Here is a 24,175-nt window from a genome sequence, read left to right as displayed (position 1 = left end):
TGGCATTGAAGATAATATTGTATTCGGACTGCTGCCTGCAAGATCTTCCATCATTTATGTTTTAAGTACAGGCAGGAGGGATGAATAGCTATTGTACTAGACATGGATAGAGCTTACAATAGAGTGTAATGCCACCCCAATTAGAAAATGTAAATTTTAGCTTTCACCCAAAATTGATTAATATGATCAGGAATGTGGTATGGTGTCTTTTATTGTCATATTTGATAGTTGCATGGGGAATGCATTCACCTATGCTCAGGAACCTGCCTAGGAAGGAGAGACCCTTTCGTTTAGATTAGAATTCACCTATCCTCAAATGTCAAAGTATTTTTACTCCGCATTAAATTTGGACATGCATACTAAGAGATTTTAAGCGTGAGGTGAGAAATAAAAATAAAATAAAATAATGAAAAGGTCTACATCACATTGAACAGAAATCAACTTCACAAGAGTTTCCTGTGTCCTAACTCCTAAGTATATTTTTTCCAAAGTAAGCTCTATTACAAAATTATTTTGTAAAGTAGACTCGTGGTCAAACTATTTACCAAACAAGCTTCTAGGGTAAAATGCTGTCTCAAACAGCGTTTTTATACCCTGGTTTTTATAAAAAAAAAAAATTCAATTGTAAAACGCTATCTCAACAACGTTTTACATGTTGACTTTTTTTTTTTTTTTTTTAAATTTTGTAATTTTTGTTTTGAAAAAAAAACAAAAATTACACTAAAAATGTTGACCGAATCAACGTTTTTAGTGTATATATATATATTTTAAAATTCTTAATTTCTGATTTCAACCCATTATTCAAGGATTTAGTGATAGCTCTATATTTGAATGTTGCTGCTTGCGCGATAAAACTTCATGACTTTAATATAGCCATTGTTTACTGCTCTATGGTGTAGGGAATTGGTAAGAGAAATGTCAAGGCTTTAGTGAAATCAAGGAAGTTTGATAAGGCTTATGAAGGTTTAGAGAAGGCAAGGTCATTAGAACCAAAAAAATAAAGAAATAGAAAAGGAGTTATCAACTTTGATGAGTATCACTTCAACTCAGAAAAAATTCGATGCTAAAGATCATGGTAATCAAGTAGAAGGGAAGCAATTGAACACCAAGCCTCAAGCCTAGGAACTTACTAACAAAAGTAATAAAAGGTTTGGAAGCTCATCTAGAAGTTGTGGTAATGAAGAAGAGTTGTTGGGAGAAGGAACCAAAGAGAGTATGGAGCTCGATAATGTGCAGGAGCCGAGTTCAAACAACCCACATCACAGAATACAACAGATAGGGAAAACTACCTTTGTCAATAAAAGAAAACCAAACATGCGCATGAAAATTTCTCGAGAAGATATGGCCAAGTTATCAAAACGAAAGGAGCTGTATCTGTATTACTCCCCCACACTCTTCTTCGAAGGTTCGTACCTTCATCAAAAACTCTGATATCTTGATAGAGACCCCCCACAATCAAGAGTTGAGGGAAGCAGTGGTCTCAAGATCAGAAAATAAGAATTTAAAAAAAAAAAATATTTACACTAAAAACGCCGTGAGAGCTTGTCCAATACTACCAGAAATGCATCTCCTTCGCCCCTTTCCTTTCTCGATCAGGCGTCGTGACAATAAGGCCGACCAATTTGTTAAATTATACCTGTCCTTATACTCCATATCTAAATGCAATTTAGTGAGGGAAAGACAGGGGTTTGGTTATCGTCAACGAGCCCCCCAGAAAAAGCTCAGAGATAAGTGCAAGTGTATTTGTAAATTTTTATTTTTTTTTTATTTTAAAATCAAAAATTACGAAATTTAAAAAAAAAAAAAGTCGACATGTAAAAACGCTGTATGAGACCGCGTTTTACGCATTGAATTGTTTTTTTTTTAAAAAAACTAGGGTATAAAACGTTGTCCGAGACAGCGTTTTACCCTAGAAGCTTAGTTTGATAAATAGTTTGGCCACAAGTCTACTTTACAAGATAGTTTTGTAATAAAGCTTACTTTGGAAAAAGTCCCAATGTCTATGCTACAAGTTTACTAACGAGATAAATAAAATATACTTCCTCCATTCATTTATTACTCCCTTCGTGTTTAAATAAATAAAATATTTTGACATTTACGGAGTTTTCGGAAGATTAGTTGAATTTATTAAAATAATAGATAGTGTATTAGTTTGAGGAGAGAAAAGAAAGTAAGGGGTTTTTTTTGAGGATCATTAGTTAGTAGAATATTATTAAAAAGTAGAGGGATTATTACAAAAAAAAAATAGAGAAATTTCTTAAAAAGAAAACATTTCATTTATTCAAACACGGCTGTAAAAGGAAAAAAATTTCATTTATTCAAACACGGAGGGAGTATTTCATTACAGGGGTTTTATAAAAAATTTTTAATAGTGGAAAAAAGATGAGAGAGAGATAAAAATCAATATTGCCCATGTGATTCTATACATAATTAAAAAATGGAAAATTTGCCAATTTCAGTCATTTAAAGTCCGTATTTTGCAAATTGCAGCTAAAAAGTACTAATAAATCGAAAATTGCAACCAATTCAATTATTTCATCGATTTGCGTGTCGAAAAATATTTTGTTAAGGGTTTAGGGGCCATTTTAGTTCTTAAGGTCAAAAATGAGCTCGGAATTGGCAAAAAATTAATGTAAGAGCCTCATTTTCACGGCAAAATATAGTTGTACACAAATCTATACATTTTTTATACGCAAAACGAGGCACTTATGTTATTTTTTTGCAAATTCCGAGCTCAATTAGGGTCCTTAAGAACTAAAATGACCCCTAAAACCTTAACGAAACATTTTTGGCTCGCAAATCGATGAAAAAAATTAAATTGGGTTGCAATTTACAATTTATTAGTACTTTTGGGTTGCAATTCGCAATTTTTTTTTAAAATGGCTGTAATATATAAAATACAAACTTTAAATGGCTGCAATTGACAAATTTTCCTTAAAAAATCAAGTGTTGAAAAGTAAAGATGTATATAGTATTTGCAATGTGAACATAAATATTTCTTTTTTTCAAAATGAATATGGTGCAATATTTGTGAAACCTTTTTAAAAATAAAGCGGCGCAATATTAAAAAAACGGAGGAAATATTATTAAAAGTCGAATTGACCTTGTGAGTATTTACACCTAAAAAGATTTGTAACTTTTGTTCCCTTAACACTTTGTAACATCTAAAAAAGTTATAACAAATAATTGAATATGTCGAGTGAAGGCGAGAGAGAAAAAACCCTTTCAAGCGAGGAGAATGACCTTCTCCAGCGCAACAATAAGAAATTCAAAAGAAATCTCAATGATTATCAGGAAAATTCAAGGAGTAGTAATGGTGAGGAAATGGAAACGGATTCGTTTGTGGCCGATTCAATGGCTGAAGAAGTGAGAGCGCAACCGTGCGCTCGCATATGCAGGCTATGAGTGGATTTGGTAGAAATGTGAACCCTTTGTGTGAGGGAGATGAATTGGATGATGATAATATCTCGGATGATGATTTACCATTGGAATTGTGATTCTGATGATAAGGGATGCCCTACCATCTATCTGACCAAAGAAGTGAAGAAAAGATTAAGCTATTCGATAGGAGGTAAGTTATGAAATATTGGTGAAGCGAGTGAAGGCGAAATGGAGTCTTCAGGGTGAAATTGTGCTCACTGATGTTGGACATGCGTACTACGTGGTGAGATTCAGCAGTTTAGAAGATTATGAGTTCGTATTAACTGGGGGACCGTGGATGATTGGCGATAGTTATTTGACGATTCGCAAATGGATACCAAATTTTGTTTCAGATGAGGAACCTATCAAGAAGCTGAATGCTTGGGTATGTATTCCGCAACTCTCAGTGGAATATTTTGATAAGCAATTTTTGCATTAAACTGGGTCGAAGATTGGTAAGGTCATCAAAATTGACAGAAACACTGAGTCAAAAGATAGAGGCCAGTATGTTCGTTTTTGTATCGAGGTGGACCTCACTAAACCACTGTTGTCAAAGTTCCGATTAAATGGTCGGATCTGGAGAATCCAGTATGAAGGCTTGAAGAAGTGCGGGCACCTGGGACATAAGGAAGATGATTGCAAGGTCTTCGTGCAGAAAAATCAGGTGTAGGAGATGCCAGAAAAGGACAATATGGTCAATCAGGGAATATTTGACAAAAGTCAAGTTCATGGAGAACGGCCCGAGGAAAGGGATAAGTATGGGTCGTGGATGCTGGTGCAAAAACAGACTAGAAAGTCAAACTCCAAGGCTAAGCTAGGAAGCAACAGGCTATAGATAAGCCAAGATAGGGCAATCGGAAACAGAACAATGAGAAGGATTTGGCTAAGGGTGAGCAAGTTAAGTCCAGCACCAAGGAACCAAGTGGGTCAAGATTCAAAATATTAGGGGTCAGTGATGATGCTGATGTAGAAGAAGAAATTCTAGAACACAATGCAACGGTGGCGCCTGTCAATGGGCCTAGGAGATATCTATGGGATGAATCTTGATAAAGATGGAAAACGGCTTGAGGAAGATTCGTTGATGGAAATTATCCTTACTGTGGATTTGGATGCTTCAATTAAGGATAATAATAACAGGGGAGAGAATATTAAAAATATGGAAATTAATATTCCAGCTGGAATAGAAGGCAATAAGGGATTTACTGAAAATATTCTGGCAGTGGAAAAGGATAATAATGTATCGTAGAATATTTTGGGGCCTAGAAATTTGGATAAAAATCAAAGGAAATCTTCTGAGAATCCTTTGGGTATCCGAAGTAAAGTACATTCTATCATTAAGCCGTATTCTAAAAAGATTGGCCCCAAGTCGACTTGGACTCCAAGGACAAGTGGAAGTAACCTTGACAAAGGAAATTTGATTGAGGTTGCTACTTCTACCCCGTAAGCTCTTCGTCAAATCAGCTCTCTTGAAGTTGGTTCGAAAGATCGGAGTGGAGAGGTGAATCATGAATCCTTCCCAAGTACCAATTACTCTGGAAAGGAAAATTCCCCCCGCCTACGAAACGTTTGTGGACTTTCCAATGGAAGGGCCATCGATGGTAACTGCGCACCCCTTGGTGAACAAAGTGCTAATGCACTTGGACACGTTTCTTCCACCTGTGCACTACCCAGCAGCGATGTTGATGTCGTTCATGCTACCGATAGAGACGGCGGAACCGATGAAAGCGTTTCTCGAGATGATACCCAACGTTCCTAGAAACGTGTATGATACCTATCCTCTGTTTCCAATGTTTAATGTCTTTAAAGATAATGGTGTGAAATGTACAGGGCGTAGGAAATAAGGTGTCGATAATTAGGGATTTCATCCGAATAATGACGCGTCTATTCTTGTTTTGGTTGAGACTCACATGAGTGTAAACCAAGCACAAGTAATCTGTAATAAAACTGGTTTTTCTGGCCAAAGGAGAGTTGAAGCTCAAGGTTTTAGTGGTGGTATTTGGATGTTTTGGAGGGGTGAAAAAGTGGATGTGACGGTGTTTGGAGAGCATTCTCAACATCTCACAAGGTGAAGAAACCAGGTGAAATTCCATGGCTTTTTTCAGCTATTTATGCAAGTCCGGATAGTACTATTCGTCAAGAATTATGGAGTGAGCTTGAAAAAATTAAGGGCCGTTTGATTCGCTCAGGGGAATCGGAATGAAATGCAGAAAGGGAATGAAGGAGAAAGGAAAGGAATTCCTTTAATTGGCTTGGTTGTTTGGTTATGTCCAGGAAACGGAATGAACTGCTCATTGATTTCCTTTGTGACTGTTTGGTTCAAACCAAGGAATCAAACCATGAATTTTTAAATTTCTTTTTATTTTTTCATATAATAACTTGTTACTATAATATAAGTAAAAAAAAAAAAAAATATTTCCATATTTTCTTGTAAAATGAAAAAAAGTGAAAACTTGTTTCGTATTTTCCTATAATATGAAAACATAAAAAATAAGCAAAAAAATAAATAAATCCCTAATGTAAGAATGTCTTTAAATCAAACAAAATTGCAACAAATACAGTATAATCAACAAAGAAATGCAATATAATCAGCAAATGCAATATAATCAACATATCTGATGCAGAAGCTGATGGGTGGGTGGTTTCAAGGAGGTTGGATGATTCGTAGAGGTGACGGCGGTGGTCGGAGGGGCGATGACAGTGGTTGGAGGGTTCGAACCCAAACTCAGACCCACACAACCAAATTCAAACCAACGAAACCAAACCCACCAACAACCCAAGCCACTGCCACAAACCACCCAGATCTACGAACCACCCACGAAACTCACGAAACTCCGGCTACTATCGCCCAGATCTACAAACCCACGAAACTCCGCTACTATCGCTGTTAACAACGAAAGAACCTACAAACCCACGAAACTCAGCTACTACCACCATTAACGGTGGAAGAATCACCGAATAATCAAGGGTCAGGGAAGGGTGGCGAGGTTCGTTCCGGCGAGGGGCAGTGAGTTCCGGCGACGGTCACAACTGGGTGGTCGATGGTCACGGTTTTGTAGTCGGACGGAACCACTAACCGGCGGCGGCAACTTATTCGAGTTGGTTAGGGTTCACTTGAGAGGCTTGAGAGGAGAGAGAAAGGGGCGTGGGTAATGAAGAGGAATGGGAATGCAAAAGGCTTGGGGGGGAGGGTGGGGGTGGGGAATGACCATACCATGTTTTTGGGTAAACCCAAAAATAAAAAAGGGGAAAGGGAATGAAATTTTTTGGCAAACAAACGACAACAAAGGAAATCATTCCCGCCCATTTCCTTTACCTTTGTTTATAACCCCCAACCAAACGCCCCCTAAAGAAGCATATTCGGGTTCTTGGATGCTTGCTGGGGATTTTAATGAAACTATGAGTATGGATGAAAGAAATGGTAATGGAGGATCGGAGATGCAAAGAAGATGTCGAGAATTTTCAAATTGGGTTGAAAATAATGCGTTGATTGATTTGGGTTGTTCGGGTCCGGCTCATACCTGGTTTAGGGGTTTAACGCCTGATACTTTCAAGTCGGCTAGGTTGGATAGAGCCTTGTCGAATGATGAGTGGAGGTTAAGGTTTGAGGAAGCAGGGGTTCGTAACTTGCCGAAAGCTATGTCGGACCACTGCCTCATTCTTATCAGTATTTCGAGGTTTGCACCAATTCTTACTATTGTGAAACCTTTTACATCCCAGTCAGCGTGGTTGAACCACCAACATTTTCATGAGTTTGTTCAGACGAATTGGTCGTGTACAAAACCTATAGTTCCTTTTCTTAGAGAGTTTGCTGATAAATTGAACTTGTGGAATAAAGAAAAATTTTGTAACATTTTTCGGAAAAAAATCCGAATTATGGGCTCGCATTGAAGGAATCCAATGTGAACTCTCAAAGAGAAGGCAACGACATTTAGTGAAACTTGAAGCCAAGCTGCGCAGAGAGATGGAAGAAGTGTTGAATGATGAAGAGACTTTGTGGTTTCAAAAGTCTAGAATGGAAGCTATTCGAGATGGAGATAGGCATACGAGATACTTTCACTTGTCTACGGTGATAAGGAGAAGGAGAAATCGTATTGATGTTTTGAAGAATGATCAAGATGAATGGGTTACTGATAATTTGGTAGTGCAAGGCATGGTTCAACAATTTTAGAGTCAATTATTTCAAGAGGAAAGAAGGGATAACTCAGCCCAAGTGCAATTGCTGTTGAATTATTTCCTAAATATCAGTGAAGATGATATGGAGAAAATTTCTCGCCCATTTGGTGAATGTGAAGTGCTTGCTGCCCTGAAATCGATGAAACCTTTCAAGGCTCCAGGGCCTGATGGTTTCCAACCGTTGTTCTACCAAAGATTTTGGGAATTAGTCCATCCAAGTGTGGTACAGTTGGTTTGTGAGGGACGTGATTTCCAGAGGGTCTTAATGATGCCTATTTGGTGCTTATTCCTAAGGTGGATGTTCCAGAAAAAGAAAACCAATTTAGACCGATTGGGTTGTGTAATATCCTTTTTAAGTTGGTTACGAAGGTGATTGTGAACCGACTTAAGCCTATTTTGCCGAGTTTGATTTCCTCTACTTGGTGCTCTTTTGTTCCTAAGAGGCAAATTACTGACAATGTTATAATCTTGCAAGAGATGCTGCATACTATAAGATATAAGCAAGGCAAAGTTGGTTACATGGCTGTGAAGATTGACTTTGAGAAGGCTTATGATCGGCTTAGATGGAGTTTTATTCGTGAGTCTTTGATGGAGCTTCATCTTTCGCAACATATGGTAGAAATTGTAATGCAATGCATTAATTCAGCTAAATTACAGATTTTATGGAATGGTGAACCAATGCAAGCATTTAGCCCAACGAGAGGCATTAGACAAGGAGATCCCTTACCTCCTTACATTTACGTGATTTTTATGGAGAGATTGGCTCATCTATTGATCGAGAAGTTCGTTTGGGTGGTTGGAAACCGGTGATAAGGGCTAGTCGGAATGGCCTTTCCATTTCGAATTTGGCTTTCGCGGACGATCTAATTTTATTTTGTGAAGCTTCGATTTAGCAGGCTAAAATCATGAAACATTCCCTCCAAATGTTTTGTGATGCTTCGAGTAGCAAAGTAAGTATAGCAAAGTCTAAGATTTATTTTTCGAAAAATACTAACTTTGGTGTGCGTGAAGCTGTGTATGAATGCTTGGGCATGGAAGAAACGGAAGATTTTGGGAAGTATCTAGGGGTTCCAACTATTAATGGTAGAACCTCAAAAAGATCATACCAATATCTTGTTGATAAAATCAATAGAAAGCTTGTAGGGTGGAAAAGTAAGACCCTTTCCATGGCGGGGAGGGCCACTTTAGTCCAATCGATTTTATGCTCTATGCCTTATTACACTATGCAATCCACCAAGTTGCCTGAACAACATGTGATGAGTTAGATTGAAAGTTAAGAAGCTTCCTGTGGGTCGAGCAATAAGGAAAAAGAAAGGTACATCATGTAGCTTGGGATAGGCTGACTAAACCCAAGGGAGAAGGTACGGTGGACTAGGTTTGAGCTCTATGAGAGATGCGAATAGAGATTTTTTAGCCAAGATTAGATGGATATTGTTGGATGAACCGGCAGCCTTGTGGTCGAGAGTCTTAAGAGCTAAATATTGCGACAATCGATGTGACTTGGATATGTTTAAAGATAAAGTTTGTGCTTCAAATGCGTGGAGGGGCATTATGAGTAGTATCGATAATGTGCGCAAGGGTGTCAATATGGCTGTAGGAAATGGTAATAAAACTTTCTTTTGGCATCACCGTTGGGCCACGAAGGACCTCCTATTGGCTTATGCGAGTGAAGATCCTCTAATTGAGGTCCAAGACTTGACAGTAAGGGAGTTGTGGGATGTGAATATTGGCTGGAAGTTTGAGGAGTCCGCTGACTACCTTTTGGCTTTGATTATTGGTCAAATTGCCTCTTTTGAGTTGGTAGATGATGAAGAAGTTGTTGATGAAGTGTATTGGAATGGCACTCCTAGTGGTGGCTTCTCGATTCGATCGGCAATGGAGTTAATGAAAAATAGTGAAGCTGCTTCTTTTGAGAGTGTTCGTGGCTAGAAATTAATTTGGAAGACTACTGTGCCACAGCGCATTAGATTTTTCATATAGCTTGCAATTCAAGACAGATTAATGACAAATAGTAACCGCTTTATTCGGACTTTAACGGATGACCCGCGGTATTTTGTGTGTGGTGAAGTTGAGGAGAGAGCATATTATTCGAAGGTGTCTAGCAGCTAAAATTGTTTGGCAAAAGATGGGTGTCGATCTCCGCAAGATTGTGAATACCGAACCATTTCGTGAATGGATTTTGGATAATATTGATGAAGAAAACAATGACTTGGGTTGTGCGTGGCCGAGAGCCTTTGCAATCACTTGCTGGTGGCTGTGGCGTTGGAGAAACGAAAAGAGCTTCAATCACGAGCCCAATATTCCAATTGACCAAGCAGCGTTTATTTTTAATCGAATTGGAATTGTGCAGCAAGCAATGGAAAGTGATAGACAGCTTCATGGGGTAGGGCGCAAAGGAAAGAAAGAGGTGCTTATTAGATGGTGTGCTCCTAATATTGGTTGAATACCGATGGAGCTGCGAAGGATAATCCGGGAAGAGCTGGAGCAGGTGGCATCATAAGAGATAGTGGTGGAGAGTTATATGAGGTTTTTGCAATGAATTGCGGGGTGTGCACTTGTACAAAGGTTGAGCTTCTTGCTATTCAAAGAGGCCTCTCCACTGCATGGAATGGAGGACATAGAAGAGTGGTGTTGTCGGTTGACTCTGAGGCTGTAATGCATTTGTTAAAAGGTGATACCCCTTCTAACTCTCCATACATACATATTATTCGAAAGTGCAAGGCTCTCATCTATGGTAGGAGTTGGGAGATTGCCATTAACTATTGCTATAGGGAAGCTAATCGTGCAGTGGATTGGCTTGCTAACTATGGAGTGAAGATGGATCAAAAGCTGGTTCTTATTGAGGCGGTCCCGAAGGATCTTCGTTCTGTTTTATTGGAGGACCTTAGTGGTGTGGCATGGGCGAGGAAGGTGCCGGAAGATGCCGCAATCTGAAGGCCTTGTTTCCATCCTAGTTCTATCCCTTTAGTGTTTTATTTTTTCTGTTTTGTTTCTTGTGTCGTAGCCTAGCTTTTCGTTTATTTTGTTTTTTCTTTTTGTTCTTTCGGGGTCTTTCCCCTCTCTTGCAAAAAAAAAAAAAAAAAAAAAAAAAAAAACACTTTGTAACATCTAATAATTATATATTACGTGTACTTAACTTGAAACATCTAATATTTAATTACGAGTGCTTTTCTTTTGTTAGGGATTCCCCCCTCTTTTACAACAACTGAAAAAAAAAATGGTCCAATTATCCGAATGAATTGAAGATTTGCCAAATATTATATCCCTTACCAACTCTGCTCCTAGATTGCAATTGAAACGGGCAAATTTGAAGGAGAATTGGCCCATATAAAGTTACCCAGAACTGATCCCTAATTTGGAATAGCTCAAAGGGTGAATCGGGTAAAACACCAAAAAAATAAAAAAATGTAAAATATATAGCAATCGAACATAAATTGTATTTGAAAACGAAAATCACACCATCCAAGTTGAGACATGGCATAAGGAAGTCCTAGAATACCAGCACCAACCATACAAGTAATATTATGGATAGCGGAATACCACCATTTTGCCGTCCGATTCGACGTTATCGGAAGCCAATCGTTAATATTGTTATCATGTTCTGCGTTTTCCCTATCGAACCACCAGTGTTGACGTTGTTTATGTTGATTTTATAGATCCTTAATTCTTGCTGCATCTACGTATTTGTTTCAAATGTCACGCATTTTAATCTATTTTTGAGTTTATATATATAGATTTTATCCGTTGTTAAGACGTATGTTTATTAATTAACTTCCTTAAAGTTTTCTGTTTTTAAGACAAGTTTATTGAGGTGTTTTCTAACTAATATTTTGTTTGGAGTTTCTTACATCATAACAATTTGAGGTCGAAACAATTTTTTGATTACTATATAATTTTTTAATCTTTTTTTATTATTTTTTTAAAAGACAAGGTTATCTAAGCTGAATAGATCTAAGTACTCCGTATTTAGTACTGATGACATCTTCTATTTTAAAATTAGACACATGTCAAGTTGTGATTAGAACTTTTCCCTTCAAAACTATAAATGATATCATCATTTTGTGATTTTTATTTTATTTTATTAAAATTTTGGTCCGTTAGCTACATTATTATTACTATCAAATTCTGAAAAACGGTATATTCTCTTTAGCAATAATAATTCAATTTTTCTTCCTCAAGTACCCTTTTCATCATTCAATTTTTCTATGAGCTTTATTTTTGTAAAACAAAAAATTGATGTTTTATTTATTTTGAAAATTTTTATATTTAGTTTTGGTATGAAAAAAAATAAACAAATTTAGAAAATTTTACGAGTATTTGATCAAATCGTGCATCACACGAGACTAATCTAGTGTTGTTACTATAATATTGCTTTTGTCCGTGGATAAAAAATTCACTTGCCTTTACAAACATTTTTAATAAGGTTAATAAAAAAAATAATAGCGGGATCGGATTTATTTGTTTGATAATATGAGAACTAGATCTATAAGCAAGTAATGGTACTTTAAGTTCAAATATTTTTAAAGATTAAATAAAAATTAATTAAAATAGAGATATAATAAAAACAAAATTATTTGATTCTGAATAAAAATAAAATTTGAAAAAAGTGAATAAATAATTTCTGAAATAAAAAAAAGTGAATAAAAAATTCTAGAATAAAATAAATAAATAAAGTATACGCATTAAATATAGTTTCCAAAACAAAATTAAGTTAGTAATTTATAACAATTACGCATACATCGTGTAATTATTAATGTTAATATATATCATCAACAATTCCTATTTAGCTTCTTATACTTAGGGCCATGTTCTTCATTTTCAAATAAAAAAAAAAATTGTTAGCTTCGATTGATTAAAAGTGGATAAAAAATTGAAATAATGGAGAAATTAATTTATTGAGCACTATTTAGATAGTACTCATTGGACCTGATCATCAATGGACCATCCCATTGGTCCAAATAAAGTTTATTAATTACATAACTAAAAGAAAATTGGAGCAGTATTTTTTTTTTTTTAATGGAAGAAAATTGGAGAAGTATTAACATTAATACTTTTGTAAATTTAATAATTGCAAAATGTGATAGAAAATCATAATCACTTATGAGAAAGCAATTTTATAGGTGAACATAATGACACTAATTATCATTCATTAATTGTTTATCATTATTTCTAAACATAGATAGTCCCCTAAAAAAATCGGTGGGATTGAAATTTTTGAGCATCCTATTATCCCTAATTAAATCTAGAATTGATCAAGAAAAAAATTTATACGATCCAGCTTGCATTATGATATCTCTTACAGCGCCAATGGGGGCTAAGATCGTCAGTGATGCGCCAAATATAATGCAGAACTGTAATGTAAAAAAGTTACAATAAGTAGTTGTATAAAGATAGGAAGAGAAAGTAAAAAAAAATGATAAATATAATGGAATTTGAAGTTAAAATCTCACCCAATTGCAAAACCAAGATAAGCTGTATCTCTTGGGTTTGCAAATTATCAACCACATTATGCAAGGTAACTGTAAGACATATACAATGTATTAGTAAAATATAATATTGGATAAATAAATACATAACAATACATGAATATGATGAAAGATGTGACAATAGAAACTTACATAGTAGGAAGTGGGTGCAAATGCAATTCCACCTAGAACGCTAAGAAGAGAACCAAAAAATGGGAATGCTATTCCCACAAACATAGTAATTCCTGCAAAAAGTATTATATAAGTTTTTTTATATTATTATTGTACTCCAATGAATTATAATGTAAACATGTTACATCTTAAAAATTGACGATTATTAATATAAAAGTTGATTTTTTCCGAAATGAATATGATTTATAATTATTTGGTGATTTTAATTTGTATTTTTTTTAATTTTTAAAAAATATTACATAAAATGAATATATGAAAAGAAAATAATACAACAAACTATATATAAAAAAACAACAACTTACCGACATAGGTAGAACGGGTTACTAGGCGAATCATCTTACTTGGTTTGCGTTTCATTTTTAGCGTTAAAAAAGATTCGAGCATGTCGAACATTGGCATTGCGTAAACCTAATAACATAAATTTATTAGAGTTTTTTTAATGAAAAATTTGAAAAACATTATAATAAATTAATTTAAATTTTGAAATACCTGATAACTCCCAATAACGTGTATAACAACAAAGACATTGGCAATAACAATGAGCCAATTAGGTTTGTCGAGTGAAACCATTATGTTGTCTTCAACAACTCTTCCAAATACAAAATAGCCAACAAAGGCCACCGGAAAATAACATAACATCACCATTATATAGGCAGCTAATGACCCTTTCCACATGGATAATTTGGAAGGTTTTTCTGGAGTAGAAGGGAGTGTAGCTTGGATCTCCAATACAACATTGTGCCCAGAAAAGGCAAATGAAATTGTTCCCAACCCGCTCAGAAATCCAAAAATATGACTTGCATCAGTGCTATACCTACTTCCATAACTTGTATCCAATTGCACTCCTTTTATAGATGAAGCTATCCAAGCGATGGCAGAATAACTGAATTTAATGAAAAATATTTTCTGAAGTCAATATCCAACGTAAAACATGTTAAATAATCTTTAACAAATTAAAAGAGCTACTCTCCTTTAAAATAAATATAGGCATTATAACTAGCTATAAAGGTTGTGGAAACTCACCTGAGAGACATGATAGCCGCAACGAAGGAGATTCCGGTGATAGAGTTAAAATTTGGTAAGTTAGATAGAAAAAATTGGATAAAAGCGTAGATCATGATAAAGTAAGTTCGTCTGATGGGTGTTCCATTTGGTAGTAGAATGCTATAAACCTTCATCAAGGAAGTCCCTCCAGTTATCATGTACACAATATCACAACCGACTTGAACCATGATCTGTTGTGCCACTATAAACCATAACCCAAAATTTTCCCCAAAAGCATATTGTCCTAGTTCATAGTACCTATCAAATCTTTTTCCCGGCACAATTTCATGCATTTCTACCATTTGCCACAGTGTGTATAACGTCACTATCCATGACAATAATAATATTGTCACACCAGGACCCCTGAAATGCAAACATTCATTCAATGTCATTAATTTGTTTTATTATTGCGGGAACTAATCATACAAATACACAATCTCCTAAACTATATTTTCCTAATGTTTATGTATCAGTATAATAAAATCAAATTTCTCCCTATCATATAATAACATGCAATCTTATTACATTACTAATGTTTAACAATATATAATTTGTCTGTCAAAAAAAAAAAACAATAAATAATATGTCAGAGAATAAAAGCGGATCAATTAGTATCGCCAAAATCACAAGGTTGCTAATTCATATTTTATTGGGCCACTTATGAGTCATGGACCTACTCATGGCCATAATATTATATGGAGTACTGTATTGGATTCGTACTTGTAGACATACTCACATATCTTCCCATTTTTTTTTTTTAATTAAAAAAATAAAAATAAAATACTAACATATCTTCACTATTATACCGCGAAAAAGAAACACCATTATACCACGACAAAGAAAATCTTCTAAAGGGAAATTCCCAAAATCATTGCTCCTTAAAAATTTTCCTCACAATTTAGGATTTCTCCAAAAAAATTTGTTTCTCGAATTCAGGTTACACATGCAAAGGAGTAATTGAGGTCGAATTCTTCCGGTAAGAGTGAAATTGGGTTTCAAAGAAGTAATTTAATTGCTTAGTCGTTTTAATTTGTAATGCAAAAATACTTGTGATTGATATGCATTATCTTGTTCATATTGAAAGTAGATTACTATATGATACAAATTATCACTGTCAACACCACATTATCAACTTTAAATTCAAACTCGATCTTAGTCGAATTTTAGGGAATTTTTCTAGCTTTGAACAAAATTAATTCAATATACACAATTCTGGTCTCTACTTTTAATTTCTTGGTTGAAATTAATTAATAAAACTAAACTTTATTAACCACTACTTTATACGAAGTATTTGTCAGAAGCTGTTACACACAAGTACATCCTACCAAATCAATTATCAAAATTAGAATTACATAAAATAATGCATTAAAAAAACAAAAAACATGGCAGAGGAAAGAAAAATCATACCATCCAAGTTGAGACATAGCATAGGGTAAACCGAGAATACCCGCACCAACCATGGCGGTAACATTGTGAATGGCAGCGTACCACCACTTCCCCTTTCGGTTCGAGGCTACCGGAAGCTCGTTGTTAACATTGTTATCGACTTCGACGTTTTGGTTCTTTTCTCCAACGTTAATGTTGCTATCAAACATCACGTTTTGGTTCTTTTCTCCGCCACTTTCTATGTCAAGGCTAGTGTTTTCGTTCTTCTCTACTCCCTCCATGATTAATTATATAGACTTTTATAATTTTTTTATAGTATGTTTTTTGCAAGTGCTCTCTAGTTTTTGATAATCTAAGTTAGTTGTATGATAATAATATGATTTTTATGAGTTCACTTTGTGTGTCTTATACAAGGATTTATTCTAGATGCAAAAGTAGTTGTTGGATATCCTTACTGTCTTAGAATTTGTGTCTTAACTAATATAGGATTCTTATATTATTTCCATATTTACTTTTTGGATAGAGTTGTAAGAAATAATTGTAATCTATTTAGAATAGGCTTTTCCAATTGCTGACATGTTAGAATAATTCAGCACTAATTGATATCTAAAGGTAACTTGTAAGTGATTTAAACTTGTTTAATTAGTTTTTTTCAACCGTAAATATTTATTTTTTGGTAAGAAGTTTTCTCTAATTTCCATAAAAACAAACTTTCTTCCGACCTTATCCACGTTAAATGATTCCAATATTTGAATTGGTTTAATAGTTTGTCTAAAAGATTGATCTTACAGTCAAATACTTAAGAAATATTCTTCTAACGTGGATTTGATCATCACAAGCGATTCTCAAAGCAATTCTCTCAACACAATCAATATTTCTTTCCTCTGAATAGTGAAGTTTCTAGGTTTTTTCTTAGTCTTAATATCAATACTTTTTACTCTAATAGGGAGATCTTCCTTCGTGAACTAACTCCAATTCTTCTGATGTATGTCATTACTTTTCCTCTGATTTTGTTTTTTGTGCATTCGATTATTGATGATTCTTGTGGTTTTGATTTTGTGGTATCGGAATGACTGAAGAATGTAATGTATCTGGATTTCAATTGCATTTTATCAATTTATTTTGTGCTACGTGTAAATTGTGATCTTCATATTAATCTAGAATTTAGTTTAGATCATAGATGATTTTAATTTAGTCTTATGACTTTTGACTACCATACGGTTGAGATTATTTGTTTTTTGATTTATTTTTAATTAGTAATTTTAATTAAAAATAATTTGTAAAATAATTTTAAATATATTTTTATCTTCCTGAAACTATTTTTTAATATTTTCAAAATTATGGAAATAAAAAAAAATATATAAAATAATTAAAAAATAATTTTGAATTAACATTACTAATTAAAAATAAATCAAAAAACAAATAATCTCAACCGTCCATTTTAAAATATCGTGGTGGCCAAAAGTTATAAGACTACATTAGAATATCTTCTTAAATCATACTTGATTGTTACATGTTTTCATCTAATTATGAGGTTTAATTCTTGTTTTTTGAACTAAAAATAAAAATAAATACAGAGGCTATGCAATTTCTCCATTTACATCTTGAATTATTCGTTTTTCTGTTTGTATTTCAATTATCTCATTAAAATAAATTACTCCGTACCTCATTGGACTATGATTCTATCTTAATATAAATAGTTTGTTAGAAGTTAGAAGATTTGTAGCCCTTGAATTATCATGCAAAGTATTATGCAATCAATTTATTTATTTTAAAAAATTTCGGGGTCGGTGTAATTTTGGTTATACTTTTGTTAATTTTAGTATTTGATAAGTTCGGGAAAATTAGAGACTGTTTTGACTTTTCAGAAATTTTGATACTTACAATGATTATGATTTTGTTTTTCCTCTATTTCTCCATATTTTTCTAACTAATACTCCCTCCGTTCCCCAATGATGTTCCTGTTTAGAATCTTTGACTTTTAAAAAATAAGAGAGAATCTTCTACATTTCTCTCAATCTACAAGAACAAATATAGTCATATGGGATCTAATTTGATTCGTCTTGGTGAGTACATTATTAATATCTAACTTTTATAATTTTTGCTAGTGTGAAATTTAAAAAAAAATTTACGATCAAAGACAGGTAAAACTTACATCAATTTATGTAAATAAGAACATCATTCTGAAACGAAGAGAGTATACTCTAAGCTCAATTGCAGCTTTGCTAATTTCTTTTTTCCTACATCTTAGTAGAACTACATATATAGATGGTTATGTTATTCTTTGCTAGGCAATCTTTTAGTTTGGTTTGTTGCTTTCTTTAGTCCCTCCTCACTTTAATGTGCACTATATACCTGCATTATTTGGGTTTGATTTTTGGGGAGCTGATACACATACAATTATTGTATGTGGTCCCAGCATACAACACCAATAAAAATTCGCCGCATCAGCATTAACCAAAACAAGAAGAGGAAAAAATAGGAGGGAAATAATTCATCCATTATGGCGCCATAAAGCAAATTGAGCGGGATTCTTGTTGGGTGAAATTGTTGGCGCCATACTAAGCATTAATTACAATGTTATTTTTTTTTTCTACAAATTTTACCCATAATATATTAATATTCCTTCAATATTACAGTAAAAAAAAAAAAAAAGGTCGGAGATGATGAACAAACCGCCGGAGAAGATGACAAAATTTACTAACGCCGGCAAATTTTCCGGTTAAGTAACTAAATATTTGAATTTGCGAGCTTGTTCAATCCAAGTTAAAGAAAATTGGTTTTATTTAACAATCCACCATATTCGATTCAGTTTTAATATTTATTTTAATTTTTTTTTCATCCATCATGTTTTTGGGTTTTTCAGATTAGGATCAAAATTCCTGTACATGTCCTCAATTTTGTGAACAAGTACTCGTGTGAATGGGTAGTGGGTTCAAATTTCTCTCTCCTCTCCTTTCTTTGTTTCAAACTTGGGGAATACGTTGAATTCCTTTTTTTTAGAGCTTGTAATTTAGATCTAGATCTTTTTCTTGAAGTACATACTAAGTAGTTTATATGGATTTGGTTTTAATCTTCGATACCTTTTCACCAATTTAATGGTAGTTACGAAGTAGTGATACTAATGGGGATAATTTTACACTAGTGTTGCAAGCTGCTGTGGTAATGGGGTGCGGTGTTGAATTTGGGTGGTGGCCGATTTAAATGACGTATTCGGCAGTGAATAGTGACTACTATGTCACAATAAACCACATGGTATTGGCCATAGGCTAAATTATATACGTAAGGAAGGGATCGAACTTGAAATAATATACAATTATTGTATTTTTATATTCATCATTGTTAACCAAATTTGCAAAATTATTAACGAATATTATGAAATTCGCCTTGTAACATTTTGCAAACTTATTGTATCGACCTTTTGTGATATATTAATAAGAGTAGTTACAAATCAATATTGTTCTGTTACTAGAAAAAATGCAAACATACTAAAATGTCCAAATTGTAGTGTTATTAAGTACATAGTTACCAAATATTGATTTAAAATTAAATTAAAATGTGTTGGATACAAAAGATGAAAAGAACCTGATGTATTATATTAATAAACAAAAGGTGTATTGTAAAAATAAAAGGTGTAATATACATATGACCTTATGATATATAATTAATTTAAACTCTAAAATTCCACTCGCTAATTTGACTAATTATAATCCTACTTGAATTGGCGCAATATAATCTCTATCATGTGTGGATCCCATGTGGTGCTTTAAATTTTTTAGATAATTATAATCCTACGTGGCGCTGCATCATCTCGTGAAGAAACTATCTTTTTTTTTTTTTGAACCGGAAGAAACTATCCTTTATATATTTTAAATAATTCTAATCTTACATGACGCTCTATAATCTCGGGAAAATACTCCCTTTTTATATATCACATCATTCACTACATAATTATTTCGAGTGCAAAAAACTCCCTTGTGTTTAACAATTTTGTATTTTGCGATGTCCTTGATGTATCCAAAGTTTGATAATTTTTTAGTAACAATCACACTTTTTTTTTAGTAATGAGTGGTTAGTAAAAGCAATAAATAAATAACCCCAATTATATCGTTTATTTATTTATAATTATATATAATAACTATATTAATAGCATATAGCTGTGTAAATGTTTTGTTAGAGTCAATATCGATCCCCTTTATATATATAAATGGTTACTAATAAATGTTTATTTATATAAATGGTTACTAATAAATGAACTAAGAAGGAAAACCAAATTGGAAAAGGGACAAATTATTTGATTAAGGGGGGATCTAAGTCATCTAACGGATACAAATATACTAATATAGGCTGCTTTTATACATTGCAAAACAAGTATAAGTGTCAAACTATATTCGAATTACCTTACAAAATAATAACCCCATTTACTTACTTAAAAATAACCTATTCACTGATTAAACAGTGACAAGTGAATCACAAATTGATAAACAACTATTATCAGAGTACAAACGAAATGGATTTTTTATTTTGAGTTAAAACAAGATAATAATGTCACACAATTCGGTATTAAATGGTGTAATTGTTATTATACAATTATTTCAATATTTTGTAAAAAATTATTGATCTAACAATTTCAATGTTTATATTTTTTTTGAAATGGAAAGTTATGTATATTAAAAGTATAATAATTGCGTATTCAAAATAAAATAATATATCAAACAGTTTAACAGTACAATATTTAGGAGTAAGCGATGCCCCAGCTCATCATAAGTTTTCAAGTTTAATCTAAATTGATAATTTTGCTCATGTATGACAACTTTCTTTAAATGATTATTTCGATTGCTAATAACTTATTATTGCTAAGTTATCCATTTTGTTTATAACTAATTTCATGAATCATGATTTCTGTTACTAGAAAATGAATTTATATATTTTAAATTTCACTCTAACATATATACGGTTACTAATTTATGTACTAACTTTATGAACCAAGTTTGGGGGGAATGTAATAATAATAATAATGATAATAATAATAATAATAATAATAATAATAATAATAATAATAATAATAATAATGAGTTTTTAAGAGTGATAAAACAAGAAGAAGAAGAAGAATGATAAAAATAAGGCAAAATTGACCTAAACTATGGTTTGGGTGCACCCAACACCCTGTACTTTGCTTAGTAGTCAAAACACCACAAACTAATGACTTGGGTGCAAAGCGCACCTTTAGTGAGTTTTTGCGGCCACCATTCTTGTCGGAGCCGGTGAATTTTTTCGATTTGCGTGCCGGAAAATGTCCCGTAAAGGTTACGGGGGTCATTTTGATCCTTAAGGGTCCAAATTGAGCTCGAAACAAGCAAAAAAGATAGCGTAAATGACTCAATTCGGCTTAAAAAACAATGACACGCAAATTGAGATATTTTATAACACGCTAATTGACTCCAATGGGGGCTAAGATCGTTAGTCATGCGTCAATTCACTTTCGATAATTTTGTCTCTGTTGAATTTGACCCCTTTGGTTATTCTGTGAAGGACCTCCGGACGGGGAGAATAGTGACGGAGGTGCAATAGTGTCGGGAATCTTTATCCCTTATCTTCCATCACACCATCATCATCATCTTCTGCTTTTGCGGCTCTCTCTTCTCAAGTATGGCATAATCGTTTGGGACATTCGGGAGAACAAATTCTTAGTTTTCTTAGACATAATCAGCTTATTAAATGTAATAAGGGGAGTCCCCTCACTGTTTGTCATGGCTGTCAAGTTGGCAAGCATTGTAGACTACGGTTTTCTGTTTCGTCTTTAAGACGTGCTCCTTTTGACATAATTCACACAGATTTGTTTACCTATCCACCGAATAGTAATACTGGCTATAAGTATTATTTACTTTTTCCTTGATGACTACTCACACTTTTCCTATATTTATTGTGAATATGCATAATACAAGCCTCCTAGGGGAGAATTCCACAATTCTACAATATTCTTATATTGTTATGTATTTATTTATCTAATATTATATTTTACTAATACATTGTATATGTCTTACAGTTACCTAGCATAATGTGGTTGATAATTTGCAAACCCAAACGATACAGTTTATCTTGGTTTTGCAATTGGGTAAGTTTTTAACTTCAAATTTCATTAAATTTATCAATTTTTTTTTTTTTTTTTAACTTTCTCTTCTTATCTTTATACAAGTACTTATTATATTTTTTAGTTTTTTTACATTACAGTTCTGTATTATATTTAGCGCATCACTGACGATCTTAGCCCCCATTGGAGCTATAAGAGATATCATATTGCAAGCTGGATCGTACAAATTTTTTTCTTGATCAATTCTAGATTTAATTAGGGATTGCAGGACGCTCAAAAATTTCAATCCCACCGATTTTTTTAGGGGATTATCTATGTTTAGGAAATAATGATACATTACTTTATTTTGTATTACGTGTATTGTGTTCGATAAACAATTAATGAATGATACGGAGTAGTTTTTCTATAATTTTTTATTCACCATTTTTTTATTTCATTTTTTTTTTGAAAACCCATTTTTTACTTCATAAATTTTATTCAATTTTTTTCCAAAAATTATTTATTCACAATCAAATATTTTTTTATTTTTTATTTTTATTATATCTCTATTATAATAATTTTGTATTTAATCTTTAAAAATAGTTGAATTTAAAGCACCATCACTTGCTTATAGATCTAGCTAGTTCTCATATTATCAAACAAATAAATCCCACTTTTCAAAAAATCTTGGATTAACCTTATTAAAAATGTGTGTAAAGGCAAGTGAAATTTTTATTTACGGACAAAAGCAGTACTGTAGTAACAACATACTAAATACGGAGTACTTAGATTTATTCAGCTTAGATAACCTTGTCTTTTTAAACAATTTTTTTTTTTTTTTTTTTTTTTTTTTTTTTTTTTTATGTAGTAATTAAAAAATTGTTTCCACCTCAAGTTGTTAGGATGTAGGAAATTCCAAACAAAATATACAATTTCTACAAAAAGGCGAGCATATGTTAATTTATTGTAAAATGAATTAAAGTTATGTTAAAAGTACTTAAAGTTACCCTTTATACTGTAAACGTTATTATTTTTCTATTAATAAATTTTATCTTACAAAAAACTTATAATGTATTAGATTAATCATATTAGTCTTTAGAGTATGTAATCAAATATCTATAAGAAATTACACATTAAAATAAAATTCAAACCAACGACAAATTAAAAGTTTCCATTTAAGTGGTTAAACTTACCATAAAAATAATTAAAGTTACGCTCAAACTAGACGTTTTACAATAAAATTAATGTAAATCCGTTGTACACAAGACTAATTCAACAAATTATTAGTTAGAAGACACCTCAATAAACCTGTCTTAAAATCAGAAAACTTTAAGGAAGTTAATTAGTAAACTTTGTAGAAATAATAATATTAACGATATATATAACTTGTATATATCCAATTGCACTCCTATTATAGATGAAGCCATCCAAGCGATGGCAGAGTAGCTGAATTTAATAAAAAATATTTTCTTTAGTCAATATCCAATGTAAAACATGTTAAATAATCTTTAACAAATTAAAAGTGCTACTCTCTTTTAAATAAACATAGACATTATAACTAGCTATAAATTTAAAATTCTAGAGTAGAAGATATAAGATTCAATTGATAAGTTGAAATCCATTAATATTTGGTTAAAGTTAAATTTACTTAGCTTTTTACCTTTATATCATACGGAGTACAATATTGGATTCATACAGAATTGTAGAAATACTCGCATATCTTCACATTTTTTTGAAAAAAAAAATTTCTGTTCAAATAAATTAAAATTTCTAAAATCATTGCTCCTTCAAAATTTCCTCATAAATTATGGTTTCTCCAAAAATTTATTTGTTTCCGAATTCAGGTGACTCACAAGAATCATGCTGTGCGATTCCGTGCTTGAAGTCGAATTCCGGTAAGTGTGAAATTGGGTTTCAAAAGAATAATTTAATTTAATTGCTTAGTCGTTTTAATATTTTTTTTAAAGAATTGCATAGTCGTTTTAATTTATTATGCAACAATAATTGTGGAATTTATTATATATGCCCGGGTGAACTGTACACCCAAAGTTAATTTTTGCTCACATTTGATGATTAAATGAAAAAACAATCATCAAATGAGAACAAAATACTCATAGGTATACGGTGTACGTAACAATCTCTCCAATGATTGTGATTGATATGCATTATCCGGTTCATATTGGAAGTAGACTACTGTACGATACAAATCATCACTGTCAACACCAAATTATCAACTTTAAATAGTTAAACTCTTAGTCAAATTTTAGGAAATATTTTTTAGCATAGAACAAAATTAATTCAATATACAAAATTCTGGTCCATACTTTTTATTCTTGGGTGAAATTAATTAATAAAACTGAACTTTTTTAGTCACTTGTTTATAATTATCAGAATACTGTTGCATACAAGTACATCCTATTACTTA

General features: G+C 32.7%; 1 protein-coding gene across 1 annotated transcript; it reads right to left on the bottom strand.

Moving 5' to 3' along the window:
- Positions 1–12,244: 12,244 nt before the first annotated feature.
- LOC110702822 (lysine histidine transporter 2-like) lies at positions 12,245–16,126 on the bottom strand. The gene is made up of 7 exons (XM_021880569.1): positions 15,702–16,126; positions 14,274–14,657; positions 13,740–14,133; positions 13,553–13,658; positions 13,212–13,303; positions 13,044–13,112; positions 12,245–12,944 (listed from the first exon to the last, which is right to left on the bottom strand). The coding sequence occupies exons 1-7, from the start codon at positions 15,959–15,961 to the stop codon at positions 12,846–12,848; spliced, it is 1,404 nt and encodes a 467-aa protein (XP_021736261.1). The 5' UTR covers positions 15,962–16,126; the 3' UTR covers positions 12,245–12,845.
- Between the last annotated feature and the right edge of the window lie 8,049 nt (positions 16,127–24,175).

Source organism: Chenopodium quinoa, unplaced genomic scaffold (genome assembly GCF_001683475.1).
Source record: "Chenopodium quinoa cultivar QQ74 unplaced genomic scaffold, ASM168347v1, whole genome shotgun sequence".
Classification (NCBI taxonomy): Eukaryota; Viridiplantae; Streptophyta; class Magnoliopsida; order Caryophyllales; family Amaranthaceae; genus Chenopodium; species Chenopodium quinoa.
Note: the sequence above shows the minus strand (reverse complement) of the source record. Positions and strands in the feature narration are given on the sequence as shown.

Coding starts and splice junctions, on each gene's coding strand:
- LOC110702822 (XM_021880569.1), bottom strand. CDS start 15,961: ATGGAGGGAGTAGAGAAGAACGAAAACACTAGCCTTGACATAGAAAGT. Junction 13,659..13,739: donor ACGTTATTGGGAGTTATCAG/GTATTTCAAAAT, acceptor TTATGTTATTAG/GTTTACGCAATGCCAATGTT. Junction 13,113..13,211: donor TTGCACCCACTTCCTACTAT/GTAAGTTTCTAT, acceptor TATGTCTTACAG/TTACCTTGCATAATGTGGTT.